The sequence below is a fragment of the Aspergillus steynii genome (assembly GCF_002849105.1).
Source record: "Aspergillus steynii IBT 23096 chromosome Unknown P170scaffold_3, whole genome shotgun sequence".
Taxonomy (NCBI): domain Eukaryota; kingdom Fungi; phylum Ascomycota; class Eurotiomycetes; order Eurotiales; family Aspergillaceae; genus Aspergillus; species Aspergillus steynii.
This window is the reverse complement of record NW_020194400.1, coordinates 1,773,782-1,800,718: the sequence shown is the minus strand read 5'-3', so window position 1 is coordinate 1,800,718 and position 26,937 is coordinate 1,773,782. Positions and strand designations below refer to the sequence as shown.

The window sequence follows — 26,937 nt, the reverse complement described above, 5'->3', positions numbered from 1 at the left end:
CTAGGGTTCTTAATCTAATATAATAGTTTAGGACAGGCTATATAACTTTTATATATATTATATATATATTATAGCTATAGCGGGTATATTAATAGTTAAATCATAAAAGATTAAGTATTTTATTTTAATTAAGTAATTTATAATAATTAAAATAATATTATAACTCTAGCTCTTAGGTAAATATATAATAAAATCTATAAAAATATTTTATTAAATATATTTAAGTATAAATAGAGATTTTAGGATACCTTATTTAATTTTATAGAATAAAATATTTTAATAATAAATATAATAATTTTAAATTTATTAAACTATATATTAGTATATATTAGACTAAAAGTATTTATAAACAAAAAATTTATATATATAATTTTTCCTAGGATATCTAAATACAGGCTTATTATATATTAAGCAAGTTAATTTAGCCCGGAATTTATAGTTTTCAGGGATTTATAAATAGTTCTTATAAAATAAAAAATTACTTTATTTTTTATAAGTGGCTAAAATAATCTTTAAATAATAATTTTTTTTTATAATAAGGGCCTTTTAAATTTTATAAATTAAATTTTTTTTTTATATATCTTTTTTAAGTTTATTTAGACTTCGGGTAATAATTATAAGTTTTATTTATTTTTAAAAATAATATTTTAATAGGTTTAAATTATAAGGGCAAGTAAGATTAAAAGTTTAAAGATTTTTACCAAATTAGATTTAAGTTTATTAATATTAAAATTCTTATACTTTAATACTATTTAGCTTTAGTATTATAAGTACTTATCTTTTTTTTAAAGAGATTTTCTAATTTTCTAGTTAAGCTATTTAGTTTAGTCCTATATTTTTTAGAATAATATATAATTTTAAATTTAAATTAAAATAAGAATTTAAACTAATAGGCTTATTACTAGTTTAGGAGCTTGATTAATATAAAATATTTTAGATTATAATAATTCAAAATAATTTATATCAGAGATAGGGCTTCTTCAAGTTTAAGATATTATTTTTTAAAATATGATATAATAATAATAAATAATTCTTTATTATAAATTTTATAATTATATTTTATAGGTGAGTATTTTTTTAAAAAGAAAATAATAAGATATAAAACTTTATTATCATTATATTAAAATAGAACTTTAGTAAAAATATAATTAAAAATATTAATTTTTAAAATTATAATATATATTTATTTAAAAAGCTATAAGATTAAAGTATTAGTAAAAGCTTTTTTAAGATAATTAAAAGTTTTTTAATAGAATAAAATCTATTTTTAGGATACTTTTTTATAAATTAAATTAATAAATAGGATAGTTAACTTTAAAAAATCTTAAATAAAATAATAGTAAAAGTTATTAAATCCTAAGAATACTTAAATATTTATAATATAAATTAAAATAAGCTAGTTAATAACTGTCTTAATTTTAGAAGGGTTTATCTAAATTTTTTTATAATTAACAATTAGATTTAAAAACTTGGTTTTAAAGATAATAAATTTATATTTTAAAAGTTTTATAAATAAATGGGCTTTTTGCAGCTTTTATAGAATCTAATAAATATAATAAATATATTTAAAGTAGGTTTGGTTATAAATTAGGATATTATTTAGGTAAGTAGTATAAAAAATATTTAAATAGTTATATAAAATATTATTAATATAATATTAGAATATCCTAAGGGCTCTGGTTAAGCTAAATAATATTATTAAAGATTTAAATAAGCTTAAATAGATATAAAATATAGTTATTTATTTTTAACTCTTTTAAATATATAAATTATTAAAAATATTTATAATATTAATTTTTATAAAATAATATATTTTTTTTAGGTTATTTAGGGTCTTTTTTACTAAAGATAATAAATAATAATCTTTAATTATAATTATGTTTAGGGTTTAGTAGTTAATATAAAAATATAAGCCTTTATTAGCTTATTAATAAATAGGATAAAAGATATTATAAAAATAAATTTAAATAAATAAAATTTTTTTATAAATTTTTAAATAATTATTCTTAGAGGGCCTTTAGCTCCTTTTAGGATATATTATATAAAAAATTAAATAATAATTTTTTATTAAATTTTAAAATAATTATATAATTATAGTTTTTATATAAAAATAATTTATTTGTTTTTTTAGTAAAAATATATTATTAAAATCCTAAAATTTTATAAAGATATTAGGGCTTTAATTAGGGTTAGATATTTTTTATATTAAGAGTTTTTTAAGGGACCTTTTATAGATTATTTAATTAATTTATTTTATAATAATAATAAAGATTTTTTTTCTTTATCTCGTATATATAGTATAAACTTTTATAAATATTATATAAATATTATAGATCTAGAGGGCCTTTAGGGCCTTTAAGTTAATTAAATAGATTTAAATAAAAATATTATATAAGGCCTAGATCTTTTAGGAACAGGATAAGATATTATAATATTTCTAATAATATTAATTATTAAATTAAAGAATATATTTAATAAATTTTATTTTAAAATTATAAGTTTTAAGCTAGAGGAGTTTAATTATAATAAAAAAATATATAAGTTAAATAATTAGAAATAGAGTATTTTTTTTAATATAATTATAAATTTTTAAGATTATATAAATATAATAAATAATAGTATTAGTTTTGCTCTTACAGTTATTAAACCTTATAATTAATTTAGGCTTTTTTAGAGAATATAAGATTAGATTTTAGGCTTTAGTCTAACTTTTATTTATAATATAAAATATAAAGTAACTAGTATTAAATATAATATAAATAATAATTTTATTCTTATTAAGGTTTAATATAATAAAAATAATTAATAAATTAGTCTTTTAAAATTTTTTTTAATAAAAAGTCCTTTAGTAATAACTTTAAAAATTTAATAAATATGCGTGGGAGGGTTTACCTGATTATAGTTTAAATTAAACTAATTTTTTTTAATTACTTATTTAAGTTTAGGGAGTACAGGCGTTTTATTTAAAAAATTATTTAAAATTAAAGAGCTTAAAGCAGTAATAATATAAATAGGCCTTATAAGATAAAATAAGATTAAAGTATAGAGGAAGACTATCTCTAAAAGAGTAAATAAGATTTTAAAAAGAAAATAAAATATATAATATAATTAGTTTAGTATAAATAATTATTTAGTTTAAGGTAGTCTTTAATTATATATTAATTTAATTTATAGTAGAAATATTCATTATAATTTTTATAAATATTATTTTTAAGATAGGAAGACAGGTAGTAAGTTAAAAAAAGATTTATAATATTAGGATTTAGAATAATAATAATAAATTAAAAAAATTTATTAACTAGATTTTAGAGATAATAGTTTCAGATATTTTTAATTAAAATTTATAAATAAGTATTAGTTCTAGTTAAAATTAGGGCGGATTTTAAGATTAATTATAAAAGTATTAAGTATAATAGTTTTTTAATTTTTATAAAAAAATAATAAAGTTAATATAATTTTTATTTTTTAATTAATAGTTTTAAAAAGAATAAAAAAAATTATTTTTAATTATTTTCTTTTTTATAATTAATTATTAGAATTTAATAAAAAAAAACAAAAAACTTTTAGTTTTTTTATTTTAAATTATATAAGATATTTTAAGTATTATAAATATGGTTCAGGTTTTTATAAATATAATTAAATATTTTTAGGATTTTAGTATAATCTTTTAACTAGTAAACTCTGTTTTTAATATATAAAAGGATTTAAGTATAAAAAAGTCTTTTTAAATAGTTAAAAATATAGGCTATATAGGTTTAGAGGGTCGGGAAATAGTTATAGTTTATAATTATTTTTTTTTAATTTAAGAGGTGAAGTGGTAAAGGTTTAATTTAATATTTTTAAACTTATTAGGGTCGGGTAGTTATTTAGAAAAATAAGTAAAAATAAAAGATCTAGGATTAATTAATATAGATATTTTTACTAAAATAATTAAAAATTTTTTAATAATAAATTTAAGGGTCTGGTCCGGGATGTTAATTATAAATATAATAATTTAAATTATATAATTTTATTTTTAAATTATTATACTCTTATTAGCCAGGGCCTAGATAAATTTAAAATTTAAATTTTTTTTATAATTTACTTAAAAAATAATAATTTATATAATAATATTTATATCTTATTAAAGATAGGAGACTTTCTAGTAAAAATATTTTTAATTAATATTAATATTTATTATAAATATATAAATCTAGTTATAATAGATATATTATTCTTTAATATATTTAATAATATACTAAATAAATAATTTAAAATTTTTAAAAAGAGATAAGGGCTTTAGAATTTTAGATATATTAAGTAAATACTAGCTTTATAAATAAGAACTATATAATATTAAAATACAGGCTAGTAGGTTAATAAAGTTAGTATAATAAGGGTAGATAAAATAAGTAATCTAACTAGATTAGGTAGGCTAAATTTATAAGGTCTTTAATTATTATTATAATCAGATTATATATAAAATAATAAATAAAATATAGCTTAAAAATTTATAATAAGATCTTTAGTATTTAGGTTTTTAAGTAATTAAGAGATTAGAATTGGGGACAGATTCTTCTGGTTTAGTGGTTCTGTCTGGTTCTGGCGGGCTTGGCGGTGTCTTTAGGTCTGCACCGTGACAGGCACTGCACTGGGGGTGATGTCATCCGCACTGCGCAGGTGGTTGTAACATCCGGGAATAAAGTTTTTAAAAATAAAAAATAATAATATTAAGCAGATAATAAATATTAAATAAATAATTATTATTAACACAAAAATAAAAAAATTTAGATAAAACCAGATATATTATTATATTAGAACCTATACCTGGATTAATTTATAATAATATAAAGATTATTCTATTCTACTAAGTTCTCGCTTGTTACCGGCGTGCCTGTGAGGAGACCCAGAGGGGTCTCGGGCGGGTGAGATCCTCCTAATTATGTATAATATTATATATAACAGATTAGATACTAAAACTTCTACAGAGTTCTATATTAGTTTTTTTAACTATATAAAAAAATATTAAATATTTAAATATTTTTTATACTTAAAATTTTATCTTAATTAAGATATTTCTAGGAATCCTATATTTAAAACTAAGTAAGAAACTTTAAAAATTTTAAATAAAATTTTTTAAAAATATTAAATTAATTAATAAAATAAAATCTTAGGGGTCTAATATTATTATAATTATATAAATTTATTTATTTTAAATTACTTAATATATTAAGAGGGCGGGATAAAGCTTAATAAATAAATAATAAACTAGGTTTATATAAAACTTACTAAATAATTATTAGCTGTGTAATTATATAATCTGATTAAAATTAATTATTTTAAAAAGGGGAATAATTTATTACCAGTATGCCTATAAAAAGACTTAAAAAAATCTTAGGCAGATAAGATCCTCCTAGTTATATATAATATTATATATAGCAGGTTAGGTACTAGAACTCCTACGGAGTTCCATGTTGGTCTTTTTGGCCGTGTGGGAGGATGCTGAGTACCTAGGCGCCTTTTACATCGCCGCTATGGAAGGAGGCGGGACGCTACGGGATATGATATTTCCATGTCCGCAGGTACGGCTACCAGAGAGACCAACCACGCAAAACACCACGGTGCAACAATTGTTTTGTTACATAATTATAGTTTAAACTACATTTCTTAAGATTATATAAAAATTTTTTATTAAGTTTTTATTTATATATGATTAAGCTTATCATTCCTGCCTTACCAGATCAGATCTGCTATAAGAAGAGCTTATATAATATAAGAATTAAAATTTTATATACTCGCTCAGCTAAATCATGTGAAAACCTTATCTAGTATATAAATACCAAGGAATTTTTCTTATAGCAGGCCACTAAATCCTTACACCGGCTCAACTGCGACCCTCTCAGTTAAGCGAGATGCTGATTATCTTGGCGCTTAGTCAATTCTTACACCGCAGCAACTGCAACATATCATGATTATTGCGGCAGTTAAAAATTTCGCTGAAGGGCGAATTTTGCTGTAGCACGAGTTTACCGTAGTTGGGCGAGATGATGGACCGGCTTACCGAGTCCACTCCTGTAACATCTGATATCTGGCTGGATATTGTGTTGATTTCCTTTGCAAGACCTCGGAAAAGCGGCCCCCCCCCCCCCACCACAACCCTAGATACCTCAGGCAGCACATTTTCAATCAAAGTGGGGTCGTCTCCCGACGCGTCTCAACCGCGTAAATTGCCATTCAAGTTTCACGTGTTTACTTTCCTCTATCCAATACTTCAGCATCAAGCCAACGGTCCCTGAGCTAAGCTAGTCAAAGAACATTCTTTCATACTACTACTAGTGTATCAGTTCCTGGTAGCTCCTATCGCTAGCTTTTAACGTGCTGTACCCTGAAGCTGATAATTGGATCATATGTGACTTCAATCACAATGACCTCAGAAGGAGCTTCGCAAATTTCCATTGGCGCACTCAGGTGACTTCACTATACACATCCTTTGTACAGTCTAAAACTAATATTTTCGAGTGCCATCTTTGATGAAACCAAACCTCAAGTTTCGGAACCTATTGTTCAATGCGTTCAGATCAAGCCTTTGCCGCCCCAGCAAAATCAGGCGGAACGGTATAGGGCAGTTTTTAGTGACATATCAAATTATGTTCAAACAATGCTCGCAACACGTAAGTAAACGTTTTGGCGTAAACGCCCCGAATCCTATGGAGATGACAAAGTATATCTAATATTGATAACATTACCGCAGAAGCAAATCCACTCGTTACGAGTGGCCTCCTCCGCAAAGGATGTTTTGTTAAACTGAAGGCCTTTCAAGCAAACTCGGTCAAAGGGAAAAAGTTGGGTCTCGTTGACTTTCCAACAAGAGCAGAAAATGAGGAGAAAGCTAACCAACCCGTATTGTAGGATTCTTATCATCCTCGACCTTGAAGTTCTGCAAAATTTGGGCGAAGCCGAGAAAATTGGTGAACCGAAACCCCTAGAAAGCAAAGCGGACGAAGAAGACAAGCCTCAACCAACCACAATTTCTAGTCATGGGTTCTATGGATCGAGCATCCACGGTGCTCAAGTGCAAGGCAATGATCATACCCCACCGGCACGACCAACCGCAACCTCCGGGCATGCCACCATATATCCGATTGAGGCAATTTCTCCATATGCGCATAAATGGACCATCAAAGCCCGTTGTACCAGCAAATCGAACATCAAGACTTGGCACAACAGAAATGGAGAGGGTAAACTTTTCAGCGTCAACTTGCTGGATGACAGTGGAGAGATTCGTGCAACTGGATTCAATGATCAGTGTGACATGCTGTACAATGTTTTCCAGGAGGGCAGCGTCTACTACATCTCCAGCCCGTGTCGTGTTCAGATTGCTAAAAAGCAATTTACAAATCTCAATAACGATTATGAACTTACATTTGAAAGGGACACAGTTGTTGAAAAGGTTCGGCCCTTCCCTCCCTTATGTAACAACTATTGTGCTAACATTTGGATTAGGCGGAAGATCAGAGTGATGTTCCTCAAGTCCGATTCAATTTCACAGTCATAGGCGATCTCCAGTCTGTTGAAAAGGATAGCACTATTGACGTGATTGGAGTGCTCAAGGATATTGGTGAACCCTCTCAGATTGTGTCGAAGACCACAAACAAGCCGTACAACAAACGTGAACTTACATTGGTCGATAACACAGGCTTCTCTGTCCGCCTGACGGTCTGGGGATCCACGGCTATAAACTTCAGTGGTGCTCCTGAGTCTGTTGTAGCATTTAAAGGGGTCAAAGTCTCAGATTTTGGCGGCAGAAGTTTGAGTCTGTTGAGCTCAGGCTCAATGGCGGTCGACCCCGACATTGAAGAAGCCCATAAATTGAAGGGGTGGTATGATGCACAGGGCAGAGTTGAAGTCTTCACCTCACACGCTTCTGTGCTTGGTGCTTCCACATCCACATCGAAAGCTGAGCAATTCAAGACTGTTGCACAGGTTCGTGAGGAGCAGCTGGGCATGTCAGACGATGCTGTCTATTTCTCACTCAAAGCAACGGTTATCTATATTAAGCAAGATAACATGTGCTATCCTGCCTGTCTTTCAGATGGGTGTAACAAAAAGGTGACCGAGCTCGATCCTGGCCAATGGCGCTGCGAGCGCTGCGATAAAACCCACCCAAAGCCCGAGTATCGTTATATAATGCTTATTAATGTCAGCGACCATACCGGCCACCTCTGGCTCAGTTGCTTTGACGAGGTAGGCAGGTCAATGATGGGTGCTCCCGCGGATCATTTGATGCAATTGCGCCAAGATGAGAATGAGAAGACAATTGGGGACATATTCCAGGATGCCAATTGTAGGACCTGGAATTTCAGATGTAGAGCAAAGATCGACCATTTTGGTGATCAGCAGCGGTAAGTTGAACTATGGTATATTTCTATACGTCTGCTAATAGTTTCCAACTTCTAGCATCCGCTACCAGATATCCTCCGCCAAACCCATCAACTGCTCCGAGGAGGCTTCTCGCCTTGCGAATATGATCGAGAGCTATGGCATATGAATCCTTGATCTTTGATTCTCAAATTGACCGTACTGAATTCGCACATGCTTTACACATCCCCAAAAAAAAGTGTGCTAGCGGAAACTTTTCTGGTAGTTGTGAAATGATCTCTCGGTCATTCAGGACTCCCATCTTAAGGAAACGACTCGATTGATTAGCTGTTGGTAGCTCTGCCTAGCTTTGGTTTCAACACGGTTGATAATCTAGTACGCAAGAAAAATGACCCTCCAGTAAAGCATATAAATGTTGATTATGAACGTAGAAGGTCCAGAGGCCTTGATATACTGGGGAGCGCGTACTTATCCTTCTCAGAGTGAGTCGTGGGACGGTAATGATTCAAGGACGCGCAAGAATGGGTAGAGACACTCGATTACACGTCCTTGGTAGCTTTATATAGTATGTAACCTTGCGAGGTACCTTCAGCGATTCCCTCTGCAAGTAAATCCTCCTACTCCGGAGCATTGCCAAATACGGAATACGTCGTTCCTGTGATGACGTAACTGTCCTATGGATGTTATCCACGTAGACTCCCGTTCGCGTCTCCATATTCCTGCATAATAACACCCTCTACTCCATACTCGAAACCCGTGGAATTATTGCCCCGCATGGCAGATCTCATGAAAGCCGTTGGTCCGCTTTGTCCCAGCCACACACTTTCCGGGTTATCTACACATTTATGCGAATAGATATTGACGATCAACAGGTGTGAAGGGCTCCAAAGGGTCTGCCGATGCTCTATTCATCGACAGTATCCCGGTCCCTCAACCCGAAAATGGCCAGGCCCTGGTTAAAATCAAGGCATTCGGCTTGAATCGAATGGATCTTTTACAGCGTGAAGGAAAATACCCTGTCCCTCCCCAAGCGCCCAGCACCATGGGAGTTGAGTTTTCTGGTATCATCAAACAAATTGGCAAAAACGCCGAAAAGGATTTCAACGTGGATGATGAAGTTTTCGGCTTAGCTTATGGGGGTATGAATCAAACTTATTTGTTTCCGTAACTCTCTCAAGAGTGCCGTGCGACTGACCGTGTGAATTCACAGGCGCCTACGCCGAGTATATAGTTGTATCGACCCATATGTTGATACACAAACCTGTTGAGCTGTCCTGGGAGGAGACAGCAGGGATACCCGAGGTGAGAACGAACCAATTCCATGTCTTTGGATAACTACCAACCATGGTTTTCTGGGCCTTCTAGACATGGTTTACGGCTACGCAGGCCCTGTACTTGATCGGTGGTTTCAAGCCCGGAGATTCCGTTCTTTGGCATGCGGGGGCGTCATCGGTTTCTATAGCGGGAATCCAGCTCTGTAAGGCTGACGGCGCCTCCGCTGTTTATGTGACTGCGAGCTCGCCCGAAAAGATCGATTTCTGTGTCAATGAACTGGGAGCTTCGGTTGGGTACAACTATAAGACCCAAGATTGGGCATCTGAGGTTGTGAAAGAGACCGATCGCCGAGGTGTTGATCTTGTGATTGATTTCGTTGGCGCGACACACTTTCAAGGCAACCTTGATGTCGCCGCCCAGGATGCTCGCATCGTGCAGTTGGGACAAATGAGCGGGTCGATCCTTCCTGCGAATACCGACATCAGTGCTCTTTTGAGAAAAAGAGTGAGGTTAGAAGGTAGCACGCTACGAAGCAGAGATTTGGACTATCAGAAGAAGCTGCGTGACCTACTTGTTGATCATGCTTTGCCAAAATTCAAGGATGGAACCTTTAGGGTATTTGTTGAAAGAATATTCCGTCTTGAAGAAATTGCTGATGCGCACAAATTACTCGAGGCCAATGGTACAAAGGGTAAGATAATCTGCACAATTGACTAAGGGATAAAAGGTTTCTTTATTTCATTGCATCGTGTAATGAGCTCTGATCAGGGATTCGGCATTATCCTAGAGTGGAGAGAGGCCGCGTCAAGTCTTAGGGTACCAGGCATTCAGTAAATAAATGGATTCGCCGTTTTGATCTTTGTCTCTCTGGTTTTTTTTCCTTGTTTTTCTTTCTTCGCCGTTAGTACCTACCTACCTACTCGGAGTGCCGTTGGTAGTTAGGTACCTAGGTAGATACTCAGTGCCTGTTTCGCAAGACATTCATTCCATACTCCGTAGACTTTGGTAGCGAATCCGTTAATTGGTAGTCCCCAGAGCGGTGAATGCCGATGAGATCTACTACTGCGTACCTACGGAGTACAATAGCCGGCACTAAAGTCTGGTTTACCTAAGGAACTTTAGGTAAGTCCCATTAAAAAAAATTAAAAAAAAAAAAAAACCCTAACCGGTCTTTTTTCTTTAGGTGCATCTGACTTGACACCACAACCACATTGTGAACAAGAGGGATAATCATGGGAAAACGCACTCACCAGAATGAAGATGGCTCCCACGTTAGAGCGAAGAAAAAATCAAAGAGCAGCGTCTCTTCAGACAAGCACGACGTTCAGGCCGAATTACCTCCCAAGCGGGATGCTCCCATAGGTGATGATATACCTCAGGCAGAGATTGATCGTTTTCTCGAGGAGAATTCTATCAAGATTACTGACACGGTGCCTGAAAATGAGCCTCCCCGTCCAATTCTATCCTTTTCTCACCTCCCTCCTCATGACGGCGACCTCTACGGCCCTTTGAGTTCGTTTACCGCCCCAACAGCCATTCAGTCAACCACCTGGCCATTACTCTTTGCTGGCCGGGATGTCATTGGTATCGCGGAAACTGGAAGTGGAAAGACCATTGCCTTTGGCCTCCCATGCCTGAAGAAGATACAGGACTCTGTCAAAAAATCGAAAATCAAACCCGCCCGTCCTTTGGCCGTGATAATGTCTCCTACTCGAGAGCTGGCTCTACAGATATATGACCAGCTCCTGAAGTACACCAAGTCAACAGATATCCGATTGGCTTGTATTTATGGTGGCGTGAACAAGGATGAGCAGCGCGAGAACCTACAACGGGCGGCAGTTGTTGTTGCGACCCCCGGTAGACTAAAGGATCTTCAAAATGACGGGTCAGTGGATCTGGGAAAAGTCAAGTACCTTGTTCTGGATGAAGCCGATCGTATGCTTGATAAGGGTTTCGAACAGGATATCAAGGACATCATCCTTCCTATGCCCACCTCCCGACGTCAGACTGTTATGTTCACGGCAACCTGGCCCCCTGTTGTGAGAGACCTTGCGTCGACTTTCATGAATACCCCGGTGACTGTCACCATTGGTGGAGATCCGTCAGCCGACCCCAGAGCCAATTCGCGTATAAAACAAGTCGTGGAAGTGGTAAAACCGCATGAAAAAGAATCTCGACTTGTCCAGTTACTGAACCGTTGTCAGCGCGGGTCGAATCCGGATAAGGTTTTGGCCTTCTGCTTATACAAGAAGGAGGCAGTACGTATCGAAAGGCTCCTTCGCGCGAAAGGCTTTCGAGTCGCGGGTATCCATGGTGATTTGAACCAGCAAGAAAGATTCAAGAGCTTGGATGCTTTCAAGACTGGGAATGCTACCGTCCTCGTTGCAACTGATGTGGCAGCACGTGGTCTTGACATACCCTCAGTTAAACTTGTCATTAATGTTACATTCCCACTAACAGTGGAGGATTATGTGCATCGCATTGGCCGGTATGTTCGGTTTAATTGTACTTGATGAGCTGGCTAACCCATCCCTAGAACCGGTCGTGCTGGGGCCGAGGGCAACGCCGTAACTTTATTTACAGAAACCGACAAAGCCCAATCTGGCGCGTATGTAACCCAACATAGTAGGCTCTGCGTTGGTGTTCTGACTGATATCTCTTTAGGTTGATAAACGTGCTCAAGGCCGCGAATCAAGAAGTACCAGAGGATCTTCTTAAATTTGGCTCGACTGTTAAGAAGAAGCAACATGGTGCATATGGTGCATTCTTCAAGGATGTCGACTCCAGCAAGCCAGCCACGAAGATCGTGTTCGACGATTGAACTTGATCTCACTCCGTCTTTCCTCCTAATTTAGTCTTTTTGGTTGTTCGCCGGCCCTCGCCAATTTGTGCCAATAGAAACCTTCTCTCGAGGAATGCACTGTGTATATATATATATTTATATTAGAATGTTCGTTGTGTTCTGTTGGAACTTGACTCACACGAGCAGAGTATAACCAGTGCAGGTAATTAAGTCCTTGATGATGCCGTGGAAACCGTAACTAGCCTGTTCTTGTTCGGTTAATATCATTGATGCTATGACTGCCGAAATAAGGGTAAGCGGCCTGGGGCTGATTTCAGTGACAGCCAAGTTGGTATGATTATTGCGACATAGATATGATCGAATGAACAGGAGACTCCACGTTATACGGACCCCCATATTGAAGATATTGGCCCATACCAAGCCGCGAGCACCCATGTCACCAATTATTAAGAATGAGTATGCTGCTACAGCAAAGCATCCCGAAAAGACACCCATCCAGCGTGATTGTCTTCGCAAGTCCGAAGTACTTGCCGCAGATGAGACAAAGGCCTCTGTTATACCATTGAATGCAAGAAATGGTATGTAATAACAATAGAGAGACAGCAGACTATCAACTTCAGCAGAAGCCCATCTGCGTCCACCTAGTGCGTGGAGCACTCGGGGCACCATACACGGACCCAATGGCACAACTAAAGCACAGAAGAGCACGTATATCCGCAATATGTTGGTTAAATGTGCCCTGGCTGTGCCTACGGTATCCGGCCACCGATCGTTGCCCTTACCGCCATTCAAAAGGGAAGAAAAGACGGCCCGGCTGCTTTCTTCGATTGGCTGGAACACAATACGGGCTATGAGCCCCCCATAGTTGGACGCCAAAGAATAGATACCCTGATCTTGCAGGCTTGCCATCGCAGCCAGCATCATGGAATCTCCTTGTGTCAACAAGTGTTTGATGACGGATTGTAGGAAGATGGCTGCAAACAATGAAACTAGATGCCTGGGAAACCTGCCGAGTATGTAGGAAGAGTTGTTCCTGAATGCTGTTATCACGCGCAACTCTACTAGCTTGGTTGCACCGTTATCTTACCTTGAACTTATTAGTTTTGGAAGTAATGAAAACGACCTCTGGCCCGCGGAACTTAGTAAAGATATAGCGTAGCCACAGGTGAGTGTAGTTGCATAGCAGGCGTAGCCCAATGCAAATGGGAGGACACCAATATTGCGGCTTGCCCGGGCAGCCCATACAACAGAGCCGCACACTGCCAGACTCTTCGCCAGCGCTGCAGTCATCTCGACCAATGCTCGCTTTTTATAAAGCATGTGTTGCTGGATGATTGCAAAAAAGGGCTCGGAACACAGCTCAATAACCAACGCACAAGCGGTGAGAAGTATGCTTAGGTGATAAAACTGTGCCTGAGAGACACCATCAGGAGCCAATTGTATGTAGAAAGTGGTAGATACCACGGCTAGTGGGATCCCCAACCCGAGGCTCAAGTAGGACATGTTGATTACCGATTGAGAGGCCTCAAGTCGGGCTTCCGTGATTTCGCGGGTGTTTTGCGTCTGCGGGTGTCCGCTACCCTTCTCGCTGACGGCTCTGGCATATCCCAACGGCTGTCGCTGAATCGCAAGTCTAACTGCCTCCCTCGAGAAATACAGTATCGAGATAGAATAAAGCTCGAGCTGAGCCGCAATTCCCAGAGTTTCCGGGTGCAGCTTCCGTAGGATGAGTTGGTTTGACACAAAGGTAAACAGTTTGGAGATCACCTGGACTGCAATTAAGAGCGACGTTCTCGTAGCCGGAGACGCCACAACACTGTCCGCATTCCGGTCTGATCCTGGCATGTTGATGTAGTAGGACAAATCAGGTGCATTGAACACATATCCTCCGGAGTGGCTGGATGATGGAAGATCGGGCAACGGAGTAGGTGGCACTAAAGTGGCTGCGGGGACCGGAGTGGGCGGCGGCGGCACCAAATGGACCTCGGCAAGGAAAAGATATGGCTACGACGACGCAGTAAAACTTCTACACCAGGCTGTCCTCAAGATGCCTTGCATTTTGCTAGCTTGAAAGTTATATCCGAATCTAGAGTACCCCAAATACAGCTAGCCAGGCTCGAGCAATCACCAGTACTAACCCCATAGCCTGTCGGCGACTCCACGCGCCTCGAACAGCCAGGGGCATTGGACCTTAGAACGGCGGCAAAAAGAAAGGATATCCACCGTTCTTGGCCTTGAAAACACTCAGGAGGAAACTATACATACCAAGCAACACGGTTCCCCAGATAACCACGGCGACCTGCTGCGCCTTGTTATCCGCGATCCGAGGAACCTTCATCGCCAAGGCAATTGTGGCGAAGGAGAGGACGGCATCTTGAAAGACCACATATCAGCAACCCGGGATTTCCGCGAGCCCGCGCCTTTTCATTCTTTCTCTTCCTCCATTGAGGCGGGTGGGGATGGAGCCGAAACTTACAAATAGCAGCCACAATCTGCGTTTCCATTCCAAACTGATTGGAAAACCCGCCCGCGAAGTAACTGATGCCGCCTTTGCCGTCACCAACAACATACGGTACTTTACGAATATGGTTGAACATATGACCGCTAGTGAACAACAGGATGGCAATCAGACTGAATGCCGCCCACAAATTCCGATTTCGGATGATTGGTAGAACGTAAGGAGACAGGACAGTGAACATAGTCAACGCGCCCATCAGCAGCGTGACAGCAGATATCAGTCTCATGTAGTTGATGGGGCGGACGAGCGGTGGCTTCGAGCCGTCCGGCAGGTGTCGATTAATCCACGTGTACAATTGGTCGGCGGAAATCGGACTGTTACGGTCAGTAGAGAGCTCGCCCGGCGCAGGGTGCAGGTATTTCACTGTTGGTGTAGGCTTACCCGCTGAAGTCGAATCTTAGAGGGGAATCGTCCACCTTGGCAAAGGGACCAACGGTCGGAGGAAAAACCAGGACAACAGGAGCGGTTTGGAGCATCAACTTCATGAAAGCCACATGGATTAGTTTGCCAGCAGCCGAGCAGGCAGGTTAAGCACATACCTTTTGAAACGTAGCCTTGCCTTGGCTGAAATCCAGGGTAGCGAAGAGCAGCTTGAGCTCCTCGGGTTTTGAGCCTTTGTTCCAACTGCGGGCGATGAGCTCCCACTCCGGCTGGAAGTCGCGGCATAAGATGCATCCGTATCGCACATCCGTGGCCGTCAGGATAACTGCAACGTGATAGTCTCGGGGTTTCGAAGTCAAGTCCTCATACGACGAATCATCCAGATCAAGGGGCCTCTGGCGGGAAAGCGATTGGTATTTCTCAAACTTGCTGGGGTCCGCAGATGCGGCGAAGGCGCAGGTTACCACCCAAATAATTGTGACTATTGGAGTGAAGAGCTTCATGTTGACATGGCCAGGCAAGCTGAATACGGTGACGTAGAGGGAATTGTAAGACGCGCCCCGCCCACACACACACAGGGGGGAAGTTGAGTAGATGGAAGAAGAATGGAATGAAAGGGTGGGTTATGGTGCAAAGTAGTAAGTTACTATATTATTAGGTGTCCACTACTGGGTACTTGCTGCACGGCTCTCGCCCGGCGTTCCTCGCCGGGGAGTTGGACGGACTTATTTTCTTCCTTCCGATCCTCAGCGGACGAGGCATGTTTATTATTAGTTATAACTACCTCACTGACTAACACCCCCGACTCTCTTCTGTTCCCTCTTTCAAAGAAGCCCATGCCTGGTGCGTGTGCCTCTGTCTGATACGGTGGCTATTCATTATCACTGTATACTGCCATTGCCATGGAGCCGGCCAGTCATGACTTGGAGTGTACGGTGGACGATGTATGTACAGCATTTCAATCCCGAACGGTGAATGGGGCAAAGAATATAAAAAGAGAGGCCTAACTCAATCCATCAGTGCCAAATGGCCCTCAAAACCGTGCGTTTTGAAAGGGAGCTCCAGAATGCTTTCGGGAAGACCGCACAAATTCTAGAGACCGAGGGAGCGCGCATCAAGCGCGTCGAGCAGCTATTCCTTCAATTCGAAAACGAGAATTTGCGACTGCAGCTGGATCAGATAAACGCCAAGCTCAGCAAGGCCTTGAAAGCAGAGTCTGATGCTCGCTTTCAATTCCATGCAGCCTGTGACGAGCTTGATCATCTTCGGAGTTCCTCGCGCATCTCATCCAATGAGATAGAAGGCCTTCAGGTGCGTAGCCCTTCATTCTCCCCTTTAATGAACGACTCAGCCTGAACGTGGTGATAGCGCAAGCTTGCCTCACTAGGAAACGCCAATGCCGATTCTCAAAGGCTTGTTGCGGATAACATCCGCCTTTCCAAAAGTCTCGCGAGCATAAAGTTAGAGGTGGAAGCACTCAGGACCCAGGAGTCTTCTGGCCGTATTCCATTGGCAGAAAAACAAGATCTGGAGCGTCAGTTGCATTCACTCGAGCTAAGAATGGCGAATGAAAGAACCATCCATGAACACACGTTAGCTCGAGAATCGCAGCAAGCTACAGAGATCGAAGCACTGAATGCAAAACTGGAGGAACAAAGCCGGAGATTTGCAGAAGAGGTTCAGACGCGAAATCGCCGCGAACACGAGATTCATCAGCAGAGCCTTGAATGGACGACCCAGCGACTCTCCCTAGAAAAAAGACTTGAGACTTTAAGCCGGAAACTTCCGTCAACTAAAGACCCTCCCCAGGTAGCCTCGGATGGCAAACAGTGGACGCATGGAAGTTTGAACGGCCCAGAATCTCGTAACCCTATTCATCGAATTCATACCAACTCCCAACAGCCTGCCTCAAGGTTTAATGCAGAGCTTACCATTGCAACACCAGGGGCAATCCAAGCCCGAGAGAGGAAGAAGAAAACGGCGGCGCTACCCGGGGACAAGTCTTCATTTTCAATAACGCCCTTCTTAAACCGTACAGGCGGCCCCCCGGATTCTCCCATCAGTTCTGATGGTACAGATGAGCTTCATGCAAGCCAGACACATACCGGAAAAGATGCAATTTTCCCCAAAGCTAGCCCGGTCCACAACGGTGCTGATGATCAACCTCAAGCTCAGCCGACGTTGACCGGTAAACCAGTTCCTCGACTCGCGCAAAGACAACAGTCCGAACCCCCGACGTCGATTCCCAATGCCAGACTGAAAGCCAACCAGAAAGTTTCGAACAAATTAGATCCCGAGCGCTCGGCCGATGGGGTTTCTGCACTGGTGTCCCACCTGGCCACCCACACACAATCCAGGCCGAAGAAACGTAAACTAGGTGCACAGCGTGACAAGAATTTGTTCGAGGGAGACGATGAAGAGGATGAGCTACAGGAAATGAAAAAGCCGGGCCGCAAGCTTGCTTCCAGTAGTAACGCCGGCCAAAATGTTGGTCTTGATCCTGGGCCATTGTCCGCCTCCACCGGCAGCCATCTGTCGAGAAACCGCGGCTTTGGTGGATTTTCCGATTTCTCGCCTTTGAAACGCGATAAAAGACGGCCATGACGCCCGTCAATCGCCAGGAACGAGAAGAGAAGTGCAGTAAATTACATCCACGGAGCCTGGTTTGGCAAATCACATGTACATACCCGCAGAATGATAGCATTGCAGTAATTGTCGTTTAGGGTTGCTCATACCCCGGTGTCCGTGCCTTGGAGTAAGAAAGAACAGTCCCCACCAAAATTGGCTTGGGCTCCACATTCCGTTGCAGCAACGCCGTTATGACTCTCGGAAGCCGAAACACAACCCCCATGCAAGTCACAGCTTCCACTGCCGTCATGTCATGGTCCCCAAGCTTGCTCCAGCAACCTCGATGGCTCGGGGCTCGTCTTCCTCTCTTATCCACAAGATGGTCTTCCTCCAGGAGATGGCAAGCTCGTCAAACGAAGGACCATTTCACCAAGGAAGCAGCAGCTCAGGGCTTAAAAAGCCGAGCCGCCTTCAAGCTCTTACAGGTTTCCTTAGCCCATGACCCGATGCCCTAGTATATCAGTCAACTCTAACGGCTACTCCGGTAGATTGATGAAAAGTATCGTGTCTTCAAAAGCGGGCAAACCGTCGTCGATTTGGTATGATTAGACGCTTCATGACGGCGCGCTTTTGGCTTATGTAGTAAATTCTAGGGATATGCCCCTGGCTCCTGGTCTCAGGTGTGCTTGTTGCCTTTAGAATTAAACGTGGCTCCAGCTAAAGTTCTGCAAGATGGCTGTCATTCGTACGAAGCCAAACGGCCGCGTCCTGGGGGTCGACATCAGCCCCGCCCAGCCCCTGCACGGCGTGTCTGCAATACAGGGCAACTTCCTAGACCCTAAAGTCCAGGATCACGTCCAATGGCTTCTTAGGGGTCTGGATAGAGACAAGTCCTCTGCAATTAACAGCCGTGATACACGCCAAGATGACAGAGAAAGGACGGTAGACGTTGTACTAAGTGATATGTTTGCACCCCTTCTCCGAACCTCTTGAAACAGGCGTCCTAATACCCACAAATAGGATGATGAATACGAGTGGCATCAACTCAAAAGATCACACCGGAAGTATGGTGAGTGTTCCTCCTACCCTCAACATGCTTCGACTCTGACCTAATCGAGTCAAGGACCTCTGCCGTGCTGCATTGCTATTCAGCTCCAACGTTTTAAAAATAGGTGGTCACTTCATCTGTAAATTCTATCAAGGTGCTGAGGATCGTGACTTGGAAACCCAACTTAAAGGGCTGTTTGAGAAGGTACACAGAGTCAAGCCACCGTCGTCGCGCAACGTACGTATGAGATGATGAAATGAGAGTGATCTCGGGATAGTGTTACTGATTCGATGAGCAGGAATCCAAGGAGGCATTTTTTATTGGCCTCCGTCGCAAACAAACAACAAAACCCAACCCATTTACGGCAGCTGAAGACAAAAACATCATATAGCAGACACCCATGCACATTCTGAAATATGCCGGATAAAAATCTTGAGGTATTGATTGGCCTTAGACGGTCACTTATTCTTCTTCCGTTTCAGACAATTCATCCCATTCCATGTCGGCAATGGTTGCCTCGGCTTTTGATTGAACCTTGCGGCCGTTTAGTTATTGGGCTTGGGGGATTGACATGTAACAATGGGACGAATGAGGATGACTCACCTCCTTGAGCCCGCTTAATTCCTCGACATACCCGGGTTCATTTAATGCTTTCTGCACAAACTCCCAGCCTTGACTCTTATAGGCACGAACGATGTTGTCTGAACAAGCACTACAGCACGAGTAGCTCTTCCCCAAGATAGGAATGTTCTCAAAAGTCGAAAGAAACCCTCGGATTTGATGTGGCACTAGACCCAAGGGGTGGTCATTTTGATCATCACCCCGGGACACCGGGGCTGGGGCCGCAGCTCCGTCAGGGTGCTGGAGGAGCGAAACAAGCAGCTCGACTAAGAGGGCCGAGGCAATAGCAGCTACACCGGGCCGAGTAACTGTACATTGCTGATCAAGTGTCTGGTCTTTGACTGACTAGTCGAAACTTAGTTATACAGGCAGGCAAGTTTGCATGTGGATACTCACGTTCATCGGCGCCACCACATCGTTACAGAAATAACATCCCAGTTCTGCTGGTTGGTGTTCCTCGGTTTTAACACCATGGCGCATGACCACGTAAGAGTCAAAGCCTAGCGCTGCATTCATGACAATTTTGCCAGCCGCCTTCCCCATGACGGTTGGTAGCCAGCGCGACTCTCTTGTGTCCATAAGAAGGAAAACTACGTCGTGGTCATCTATTAGCTTGTGAAGGGTTTCAAAATCTGCCCGGGTCTGCTGAGCATCCACAACGGGGTGGCCAGCCATTGGCACCGAAAGAGTGTATCCGGTGGATTCAACGCCAGGGTATATCTCTGACAAGGCCTGGGAAGCCCGGTGTGCCTTTTTGGCACCCCCTTCCAAGCAGTCCGCAAAGTTGAAAAGTGGCTGCCTCACGGGGTTCGAAAATGACACAGATCCATTGTCCACAAACGTAATCTTAGTGACACCCCATCCCTAAAAGCTCCCGCGTTACATGACTGCGTCTCGGATGGAGGGAATCGGCAAACGTACCATCAGATTTCGGGCTACATAGCTCCCGAGGGTACCGGCACCAAGTAAAAGGCACCTAGTACGTTTGATTATGTCCAGGTCCAGCCTAGGGCTAATCCTCCATTTCATGAGCTTGAGATTGAGATCAACAGACTGGTCCGCTAATCTGACATCCATTGTAAAGGGAAGAAAGAAAGCCATGAGTGGTTAGTTTATTGAGGTTAGATCTCAGGAGATGTGGGCGGTTGTACCTTGTGGGATCCAAGTACTCTGTAAGATCAACCAATCTTCCCGTTAGCTTTCCCGTCGCATTGCGTTCCCAGCCAGTTACTTTTGGCATAAGATCGCTGTCTTTGTTCTGCAACTTTGCAGGATCCGTAGTCTGAGAACCCCGAGACTCCAACGCCATCACTATGCTGCGACCCTGCTCACACCTCGAACTTGCATCCCGATATCTCAGAATTTGGATTTTGTCAAGGCCCCAGCGATGTTTCGCAAGTACCAGGAGATTTCGGAGCATCCAACCGGGGGCATCCTCGTAATTCGAAGGATCCACGAAGCAAACAAAACAATCCTCAAAGCGCGCCCCATTGAAGAATCCGTTTTCATAGGCCGCAAGAGCTTCGATTTGCCAGCCGCTCGTCATATCAGCCATCGCAGAGTCTGTTTCGTTGTCGTGTCCAGCATTTCCGCTGCTCTCTCGCAGTCTGCGAGCCAAGAAAAACCCGTGCTGACGAGTGTCTACCCTGGAACTCCAGGCTTGCACCGCATCTGTGAGCGTCGAATTTTCAACATTTGGCAAGCGTTCGCCATGTTTGACACCCCATTGGCCCTTGTCTTGACCAGTGTTTTGCGTCGAAGGGCCTATTGTGACCCATGAGGGGTCTGAATGAAGTGCAGGAAAGGCAAACCAGTAGTGGAACTTGTATCTTTTGAGATCTGCATATGAGATGACCAGGAATGATGACAGTAAAGACGGATACGAGTAGATAGAACCGTCAATTATAGCATCCCAGATCTATGATTGCAGGAAAAGCGTTATTGCGGGTAGGATGTTAGAGGCGGGTTGACTGAACTCACTGTCCTGCCAGATTCTTGAAGAAGATGCACTTTGTCCGTGTTTCGGTATGCTTCGATGGTGTTGACATTTTTCATCGTTCCTTCGGCGCGATAGTAACCAGCTGGAACCCTACGGATGAAGCCATGGGTGAGCAACATGGACTATTCCAAGCCCAACCTGAAATACACCAGCGTTCCAAAGGTGTGAGTATTAGTTCGAAGGACGCACTCATCGCTAGTAAGAGCATTTCCGTGTACTTGCATCCGACACGAGGCATTCGGAGAGTCGGCGGAGCGGATCTCGTAGAGGCCTCGTATCTTCCGGGTAGAATCGTCAAGTTTGTCATGGTTGATTTTTAACGATGCCAAAGCAGTATAGAAGGGCAATTCTATGTCCGACGCAAATGGCGTATATTGCATATTGTTTTCTGGACCACTGGACGATCGAATCTTCTGTTTGGACATTAAGAGCAGAGGCAAGTTATTCTAGTTACAGGGCTTGGGGGAGCTGGCGACTTGACATCTATTCATCCCAGTCCTGTTAAAAAAATGAATGACCTTGTCATCTGAGCTCATCCAGGCGGAGTAGATAAGAGCACGCGGGGAACGAGAATTAGATAAGCGCCTACGGAGGTAAGACCGAAGTCGGAATGATCTCTGCGGTGTCGGTAAGATACCGATATGTATGGTAAGGTATTAAGCAATATGGTACGATGAACCTACGTACTGTACTGTACATACAACGTGGTACCTTTGTCCATACCTTACCATACATACATGTCAGGTACCGTATGTGGCGGGTATCCCAACCGCTTTCCAAATGAGGTTAGGAAGACTGTTTGGGGAGAAGAAATATCACCCATTCCATCTACGGAGTATTTATCGACTCTTTATTACCAGGCTTCCCTCCCTCTTTGTTCGCCTTGTCTCCTCGATAGAGGAGTGACTGATTGATTGCCTAAATTAGCGGGCACACCCGTAAGCTACCACCCCTCCAGCCAGGCTACCTATATCCTCTTGCTGTGTACTCGCCCACTGACTCGCGCATATGCTTGGAACTTAAGGTCAATGTTAGTTGGCTTATGTGGAGGTTAGCGGATTGTTGAACTGCTTTTGACTCCTGGATTACTCCGGAACATGGTGTAGACTAATTTTGGTGATTAAAAGGTATCTGCTCTGGCAAGCATGCCATCGCAGACTATCTCATTCATCATCAAGGTTTCAGGCTGCTTGAGTTGAAAAGTAGAACCGTCTCGCAGGCAGCCGATGATGCTGAGGCTAATGTCCAGCTGAAAACGCCCGACACTAAGGCGGGGTCACATATTCCGCCGTCACAGGTATTCGAAAGTGTAGACTCACTGCTTGAATTTGCCACCAAAAATTGGCAAGAGTTATGGGTCACGGCAGACATTTGGGAGGCTTCCACTCTGGACCACTTTCTCCAGCGGCCCTTTTTCCTTCTGGTGAGCGTCGATGCGCCGGTAAGCCTTCGATGGGAACGGTTTGTGGCTAGGTCGGCGACCCCCTGACCTTCAACTGCATGAATCTACCATACTGACTGGGTTTTCTCTCCAGGTGCCGAAGGAGACAACTTGAGCCTCCTGCTCTTGAACAGTTTGTCATTTGGAACGACCAACATTTATACAAAAAAGATGTTGGGCATGCTTATCTGACAGATCGAGCCCAGGTTCGGCTATTCAATTCCTCTTCTTCTCTCGAGGAGCTCCATGCTGCTCTCAAAGCTCTTAACCTAGCCGATGACCAACGCTTGCGGCCGAGTTGGGACCAATATTTCATGCAGCTAGCATCTCTTGCTGCACAGCGGAGTAATTGTATGAAGAGAAGAGTAGGCTGTGTCCTTGTCCGTGACCACCGTGTCATAAGCACGGGATATAATGGGACTCCGCGGCATATCACAAATTGCAACGAAGGAGGATGTATTTGCTCTCACCATAGTTCTCGCGTCCAGTTAAAACTTACCACTTGACTAGGTCCTAGATGCAACCGTGGCGAGGGCGGGGGTGTTGGGTTATCAACCTGCCTCTGCCTCCACGCAGAGGAAAACGCGCTCTTAGAGGCAGGAAGAGAGCGTATACGTGAGGGTGCAGTACTTTATTGCGATACGTAAGTCTCGAATGCCATTATGTCGGAAGATGTCGGCACATTACTGACCTAGGTCCATGGGAATGATAGTTGCCCCTGCTTAACGTGTACAGTCAAGATCACTCAGGTTGGAATCTCTGAGGTTGTCTACTCACAAGGATACAACATGGATCAAGATGTACGCTCTACCTCCCTCTTCCTCACAGCTTTTTCTCACCCACTGCAGAGTGCTGCAATTCTTAGAGCCGCCGGGATACGTCTTCGGCAATTCTCCCCTGTAAGCCGTTCCTAATGCTTCCCTCCAACGCTACTAAAACCATCTTAGCCTCAGAACGGACTCATCCATTTGGATTAAATTGCAAGGCGCGTTTAAAGGGTGTAACCTAGCATATCTACCACCTGTGATATTTGCAGTCATCGCAGTCAATATCTTAACTATATAGGCTTTCCTCAAGAAACCAATTCCCCAAGAGAAACCCTGTGTCTGCTGGTATTGTCTTTGGGTGGTGTGGTATCACGTATTATGCCGGTACCTTCACTGCCACCTCGGTACCCAAGGTACCTACAGGTAGTACCTAGGCAAAGTAGGAAAGTACTAGCTACAGGAAAGGTACCTAGCCTACTGATATTTACCTAGGTAGGCACCTTGGGTGCAGTAGGTAGGTATGTAGGGAGGTCGTACCGTACCATGGAACTTACCTACCTAGGTAGGAAGGTAAGGTAGTTAAGGTATCCTACATAAGATATTGTACATTACATACCTTAGGTATTAGGAACACGTAGGTATGGTACCAGGTATCTTACGAATGCGTGCTCCGTACACGGAGTACATCGTAGGTGAGGGGCGGGGAATAAAAAATTGCCCCGCCATGTGACTCAGCCGCCATACGGAATCAACTGCATTTTATTCACCAGGGATTAGAGACTATCACAATCTTAAAGAAGTACCGGCGTACCCTATAATCAAAAGAATTATATTATCTTAACATACTCTCTTCTTCTTTTGTTTATATTTTTTTTATCATTTTCTTCTACCTTTTAAAGCAGGGCACTGCAGTTCTGTCGCAATGCCAACTGTGCACCTGCTGGACTATGTTGCTGGGAATGTCCGTTCTCTGGTGAATGCAATCAATAAAGTTGGATATGATGTGGAATGGATTAGGTCTCCTGATGACTTGAAGAATGCGGAGGTGAGAGTGTATACTTGGCGTCAATGTCCTGACGTGACTTGGCCCTCACTAGCTAACCTATGAGCATTGCAGAAACTCATCCTGCCGGGTGTCGGTCACTTTGGCCATTGTCTCTCCCAACTTTCGGAAGGAGGGTACTTGGGGCCTATCAAACAGCATATAGAATCCGGCAAACCTTTCATGGGAATCTGTGTCGGGCTACAGGCCTTGTTTGATGGCTCAGAAGAGGACTCCCATGTTCCTGGACTGGGGCTGGTCCCAATGCACATGCAAAAATTCAACGCCGATACAAAGAGTGTGCCTCACATAGGGTGGAATTCCGCCATGGAAACCAAGTGTCATTCTTCGGGTGACCAAACTTTCTACGGATTAGATCCAACCAGCAAGTATTATTACGTCCATTCATACGCAGCATTCTATACACCCAGCGTGCTGGAGGCGCAGGGCTGGTCGGTTGCCACCGCAACCTATGGCAAAGAAGAATTTATCGGTGCTATAGCTCGGGATAATGTCTTCGCGACGCAATTCCACCCAGAGAAAAGTGGCAATGCTGGTCTACGAACCATTCGCGCCTTTCTTAATGGTGACCGGTTTCAGTCACTCGCTAGAGGACCCTCTCACTCACAGCAGCAAGATAATGGATTGACTCGCAGGATTATCGCCTGTTTAGATGTCCGTACAAATGATGCCGGCGATCTAGTAGTCACCAAGGGTGACCAATATGATGTCCGCGAGAAGAGCGGTGTAGATGCCGGCGGACAAGTTAGGAACCTGGGGAAGCCAGTTGATATGGCCAAAAAATACTACGAACAGGGGGCCGATGAGGTCACTTTTCTGAATATAACATCTTTCAGAAATTGCCCTTTGGCAGATACGCCTATGCTGGAGATTCTGAGAAGAACGTCAGAAACTGTTTTCGTGCCTCTTACTATAGGGGGTGGAATCAAGGAGACCGTGGATACCGATGGCACTCCCGTTTCAGCGCTCGATGTGGCAACTATGTATTTCAAATCCGGGGCTGACAAGGTTAGTATTGGGTCGGACGCCGTCATTGCAGCAGAGGAATTCTATAAAGCGGGAGGAAAATTGAGCGGACAAACAGCAATAGAGACAATATCACAGGCCTATGGAAACCAGGCTGTGGTTGTGAGTGTCGATCCCAAACGTGTCTATGTGTATCGACCTGAAGACACCAATCACCATACCATCAGGACGATGCACACAAATGCGGCAGGTCAGAACTTTTGCTGGTACCAGTGTACTATCAAGGGGGGCAGGGAAACTCGAGATGTTGATGTCCGACAGCTGGCGATAGCTGTGGAGGCCATGGGAGCCGGTGAAATCCTCCTGAATTGCATTGATAAGGACGGAAGCAACAGCGGATTTGATCTAGAACTTATTAACGATGTCAAAGCTGCTGTCAAGATACCAGTCATTGCTTCAAGCGGGGCTGGTGTTCCTGAACATTTTGCCGAGGTCTTCGAGCGCACAGCTACTGATGCAGCTCTGGGTGCTGGCATGGTAAGAGTTCTCCTGTCTTTTTTATGTGAGATTATTGTTCCCTTTATGCTAACAAAGCTGAAGTTTCATCGTGGCGAGTATACGGTGGATGAAGTTAAGGGGCACCTGAGTAACAGAGGATTTTCAGTCCGTTCTTTGGAAACTGAGATATGACATGCTATTCTGGCTTCAGGGTTAAATAGGGGGGGGGGGGGGGGGGCGGTCGTCTGAAAGTCAATAGGGTCCGGAAAGTGTGTTAAAAATAGAGTGAATTCCAGAGTTAATTACATATCAGAAACGTAGCTAAGCCACTGGTGCTTTGTCAATAATGGAACTATTCTAAAAGAATGATAAGTCTTTCATATCAACAATGACCTCAACAGCATGGCGTAGGATCGAAGAGCCGCCTCCCGTGTCCACGTGACACACCCGGTTGCCACCATCCACAACTGTGCGATCTCAGCCCAGCATCCCCGAGCCCCATCACCAACCTCGTTCACCCACACACCACCTCATTTACATCGTTGAAAACGCCAACCAATACGATCAACATTCACTCCAGCGTCCTCCATACTCCCAGTCTTACTCATAGTTTGAGACACGGTCTTTGGCT

General features: G+C 42.0%; 10 protein-coding genes across 10 annotated transcripts; 7 read left to right on the top strand and 3 right to left on the bottom strand.

Annotated features, from left to right (window-relative positions):
* The first annotated feature begins 6,248 nt into the window (after positions 1–6,248).
* Positions 6,249–8,756, top strand: P170DRAFT_435710 (replication factor A subunit protein RFA1). Its single transcript, XM_024849002.1, has 6 exons — positions 6,249–6,447; positions 6,499–6,650; positions 6,731–6,821; positions 6,889–7,429; positions 7,483–8,381; positions 8,437–8,756. Exons 1-6 carry the CDS (start codon positions 6,404–6,406, stop codon positions 8,525–8,527), a joined length of 1,818 nt encoding a protein of 605 aa, XP_024705813.1. The 5' UTR covers positions 6,249–6,403; the 3' UTR covers positions 8,528–8,756.
* A 327-nt stretch (positions 8,757–9,083) lies between these two features.
* Positions 9,084–10,672, top strand: P170DRAFT_381279 (NAD(P)H-quinone oxidoreductase). Its single transcript, XM_024845561.1, has 4 exons — positions 9,084–9,157; positions 9,231–9,497; positions 9,569–9,660; positions 9,724–10,672. Exons 1-4 carry the CDS (start codon positions 9,133–9,135, stop codon positions 10,348–10,350), a joined length of 1,011 nt encoding a protein of 336 aa, XP_024705812.1. The 5' UTR covers positions 9,084–9,132; the 3' UTR covers positions 10,351–10,672.
* A 134-nt stretch (positions 10,673–10,806) lies between these two features.
* Positions 10,807–12,553, top strand: dbp3 (RNA-dependent ATPase DBP3). The gene is made up of 3 exons (XM_024849001.1): positions 10,807–12,121; positions 12,170–12,241; positions 12,298–12,553. Exons 1-3 carry the CDS (start codon positions 10,866–10,868, stop codon positions 12,452–12,454), a joined length of 1,485 nt encoding a protein of 494 aa, XP_024705811.1. The 5' UTR covers positions 10,807–10,865; the 3' UTR covers positions 12,455–12,553.
* On the bottom strand, positions 12,298–14,358 carry P170DRAFT_455007 (putative nuclear division Rft1 protein). Its single transcript, XM_024851493.1, has 3 exons — positions 13,524–14,358; positions 12,615–13,469; positions 12,298–12,553 (listed from the first exon to the last, which is right to left on the bottom strand). The coding sequence occupies exons 1-3, from the start codon at positions 14,279–14,281 to the stop codon at positions 12,463–12,465; spliced, it is 1,704 nt and encodes a 567-aa protein (XP_024705810.1). The 5' UTR covers positions 14,282–14,358; the 3' UTR covers positions 12,298–12,462.
* A 109-nt stretch (positions 14,359–14,467) lies between these two features.
* Positions 14,468–15,995, bottom strand: P170DRAFT_435706 (OST3/OST6 family protein). The gene is made up of 4 exons (XM_024849000.1): positions 15,494–15,995; positions 15,336–15,433; positions 14,913–15,268; positions 14,468–14,809 (listed from the first exon to the last, which is right to left on the bottom strand). The coding sequence occupies exons 1-4, from the start codon at positions 15,836–15,838 to the stop codon at positions 14,628–14,630; spliced, it is 981 nt and encodes a 326-aa protein (XP_024705809.1). The 5' UTR covers positions 15,839–15,995; the 3' UTR covers positions 14,468–14,627.
* Positions 15,996–16,097: 102 nt separating this feature from the next.
* On the top strand, positions 16,098–18,053 carry P170DRAFT_463691 (uncharacterized protein). Its single transcript, XM_024852183.1, has 3 exons — positions 16,098–16,279; positions 16,356–16,646; positions 16,704–18,053. The coding sequence occupies exons 1-3, from the start codon at positions 16,238–16,240 to the stop codon at positions 17,937–17,939; spliced, it is 1,569 nt and encodes a 522-aa protein (XP_024705808.1). The 5' UTR covers positions 16,098–16,237; the 3' UTR covers positions 17,940–18,053.
* A 158-nt stretch (positions 18,054–18,211) lies between these two features.
* On the top strand, positions 18,212–19,203 carry P170DRAFT_445792 (RlmE family RNA methyltransferase; the record flags this gene model as incomplete). The annotated part of the gene is made up of 6 exons (XM_024850739.1): positions 18,212–18,388; positions 18,452–18,502; positions 18,557–18,583; positions 18,636–18,868; positions 18,924–18,972; positions 19,027–19,203. 6 exons carry the CDS (start codon positions 18,212–18,214, stop codon positions 19,201–19,203), a joined length of 714 nt encoding a protein of 237 aa, XP_024705807.1.
* A 210-nt stretch (positions 19,204–19,413) lies between these two features.
* P170DRAFT_353527 (putative autophagy ubiquitin-activating enzyme ApgG) lies at positions 19,414–21,951 on the bottom strand (the record flags this gene model as incomplete). The annotated part of the gene is made up of 7 exons (XM_024843984.1): positions 19,414–19,485; positions 19,555–19,917; positions 19,969–20,436; positions 20,494–20,638; positions 20,724–21,490; positions 21,553–21,661; positions 21,761–21,951. 7 exons carry the CDS (start codon positions 21,949–21,951, stop codon positions 19,414–19,416), a joined length of 2,115 nt encoding a protein of 704 aa, XP_024705806.1.
* Positions 21,952–22,426: 475 nt separating this feature from the next.
* On the top strand, positions 22,427–24,100 carry P170DRAFT_381262 (deoxycytidine monophosphate deaminase). The gene is made up of 8 exons (XM_024845560.1): positions 22,427–22,509; positions 22,596–22,621; positions 22,699–23,044; positions 23,107–23,468; positions 23,523–23,655; positions 23,725–23,812; positions 23,861–23,911; positions 23,960–24,100. The coding sequence occupies exons 2-8, from the start codon at positions 22,600–22,602 to the stop codon at positions 23,987–23,989; spliced, it is 1,032 nt and encodes a 343-aa protein (XP_024705805.1). The 5' UTR covers positions 22,427–22,509; positions 22,596–22,599; the 3' UTR covers positions 23,990–24,100.
* Positions 24,101–24,531: 431 nt separating this feature from the next.
* P170DRAFT_405645 (imidazoleglycerol-phosphate synthase) lies at positions 24,532–26,529 on the top strand. Its single transcript, XM_024846592.1, has 3 exons — positions 24,532–24,824; positions 24,897–26,345; positions 26,409–26,529. Exons 1-3 carry the CDS (start codon positions 24,702–24,704, stop codon positions 26,496–26,498), a joined length of 1,662 nt encoding a protein of 553 aa, XP_024705804.1. The 5' UTR covers positions 24,532–24,701; the 3' UTR covers positions 26,499–26,529.
* Positions 26,530–26,937: the final 408 nt, after the last annotated feature.

What these genes read in the sequence shown, in the direction of transcription:
- P170DRAFT_435706 (XM_024849000.1), bottom strand. Translation starts at nt 15,838, where the DNA reads ATGAAGCTCTTCACTCCAATAGTCACAATTATTTGGGTGGTAACCTGC. An exon ending in CTAAGATTCGACTTCAGCGG is followed by an intron (nt 15,269 to 15,335) that starts GTAAGCCTACAC and finishes TGACCGTAACAG; the next exon opens with TCCGATTTCCGCCGACCAAT. An exon ending in GCAGATTGTGGCTGCTATTT is followed by an intron (nt 14,810 to 14,912) that starts GTAAGTTTCGGC and finishes TGGTCTTTCAAG; the next exon opens with ATGCCGTCCTCTCCTTCGCC.
- P170DRAFT_463691 (XM_024852183.1), top strand. Translation starts at nt 16,238, where the DNA reads ATGGAGCCGGCCAGTCATGACTTGGAGTGTACGGTGGACGAT. An exon ending in TGGAGTGTACGGTGGACGAT is followed by an intron (nt 16,280 to 16,355) that starts GTATGTACAGCA and finishes TCAATCCATCAG; the next exon opens with TGCCAAATGGCCCTCAAAAC. An exon ending in ATGAGATAGAAGGCCTTCAG is followed by an intron (nt 16,647 to 16,703) that starts GTGCGTAGCCCT and finishes ACGTGGTGATAG; the next exon opens with CGCAAGCTTGCCTCACTAGG.
- P170DRAFT_435710 (XM_024849002.1), top strand. Translation starts at nt 6,404, where the DNA reads ATGACCTCAGAAGGAGCTTCGCAAATTTCCATTGGCGCACTCAG. An exon ending in ATTTCCATTGGCGCACTCAG is followed by an intron (nt 6,448 to 6,498) that starts GTGACTTCACTA and finishes AATATTTTCGAG; the next exon opens with TGCCATCTTTGATGAAACCA. An exon ending in TCAAACAATGCTCGCAACAC is followed by an intron (nt 6,651 to 6,730) that starts GTAAGTAAACGT and finishes ACATTACCGCAG; the next exon opens with AAGCAAATCCACTCGTTACG.
- P170DRAFT_405645 (XM_024846592.1), top strand. Translation starts at nt 24,702, where the DNA reads ATGCCAACTGTGCACCTGCTGGACTATGTTGCTGGGAATGTCCGTTCT. An exon ending in ATGACTTGAAGAATGCGGAG is followed by an intron (nt 24,825 to 24,896) that starts GTGAGAGTGTAT and finishes TGAGCATTGCAG; the next exon opens with AAACTCATCCTGCCGGGTGT. An exon ending in CAGCTCTGGGTGCTGGCATG is followed by an intron (nt 26,346 to 26,408) that starts GTAAGAGTTCTC and finishes ACAAAGCTGAAG; the next exon opens with TTTCATCGTGGCGAGTATAC.
- P170DRAFT_381279 (XM_024845561.1), top strand. Translation starts at nt 9,133, where the DNA reads ATGGCAGATCTCATGAAAGCCGTTG. An exon ending in TTTCGGCTTAGCTTATGGGG is followed by an intron (nt 9,498 to 9,568) that starts GTATGAATCAAA and finishes GTGAATTCACAG; the next exon opens with GCGCCTACGCCGAGTATATA. An exon ending in AGACAGCAGGGATACCCGAG is followed by an intron (nt 9,661 to 9,723) that starts GTGAGAACGAAC and finishes TGGGCCTTCTAG; the next exon opens with ACATGGTTTACGGCTACGCA.
- dbp3 (XM_024849001.1), top strand. Translation starts at nt 10,866, where the DNA reads ATGGGAAAACGCACTCACCAGAATGAAGATGGCTCCCACGTTAGAGCG. An exon ending in TATGTGCATCGCATTGGCCG is followed by an intron (nt 12,122 to 12,169) that starts GTATGTTCGGTT and finishes ACCCATCCCTAG; the next exon opens with AACCGGTCGTGCTGGGGCCG. An exon ending in GACAAAGCCCAATCTGGCGC is followed by an intron (nt 12,242 to 12,297) that starts GTATGTAACCCA and finishes ATATCTCTTTAG; the next exon opens with GTTGATAAACGTGCTCAAGG.
- P170DRAFT_381262 (XM_024845560.1), top strand. Translation starts at nt 22,600, where the DNA reads ATGTTAGTTGGCTTATGTGGAG. An exon ending in GATACAACATGGATCAAGAT is followed by an intron (nt 23,813 to 23,860) that starts GTACGCTCTACC and finishes CACCCACTGCAG; the next exon opens with AGTGCTGCAATTCTTAGAGC. An exon ending in GTCTTCGGCAATTCTCCCCT is followed by an intron (nt 23,912 to 23,959) that starts GTAAGCCGTTCC and finishes AAACCATCTTAG; the next exon opens with CCTCAGAACGGACTCATCCA.
- P170DRAFT_455007 (XM_024851493.1), bottom strand. Translation starts at nt 14,281, where the DNA reads ATGCCAGGATCAGACCGGAATGCGGACAGTGTTGTGGCGTCTCCGGCT. An exon ending in CCAAAACTAATAAGTTCAAG is followed by an intron (nt 13,470 to 13,523) that starts GTAAGATAACGG and finishes AACAGCATTCAG; the next exon opens with GAACAACTCTTCCTACATAC. An exon ending in ACTGGTTATACTCTGCTCGT is followed by an intron (nt 12,554 to 12,614) that starts GTGAGTCAAGTT and finishes ATATATACACAG; the next exon opens with TGCATTCCTCGAGAGAAGGT.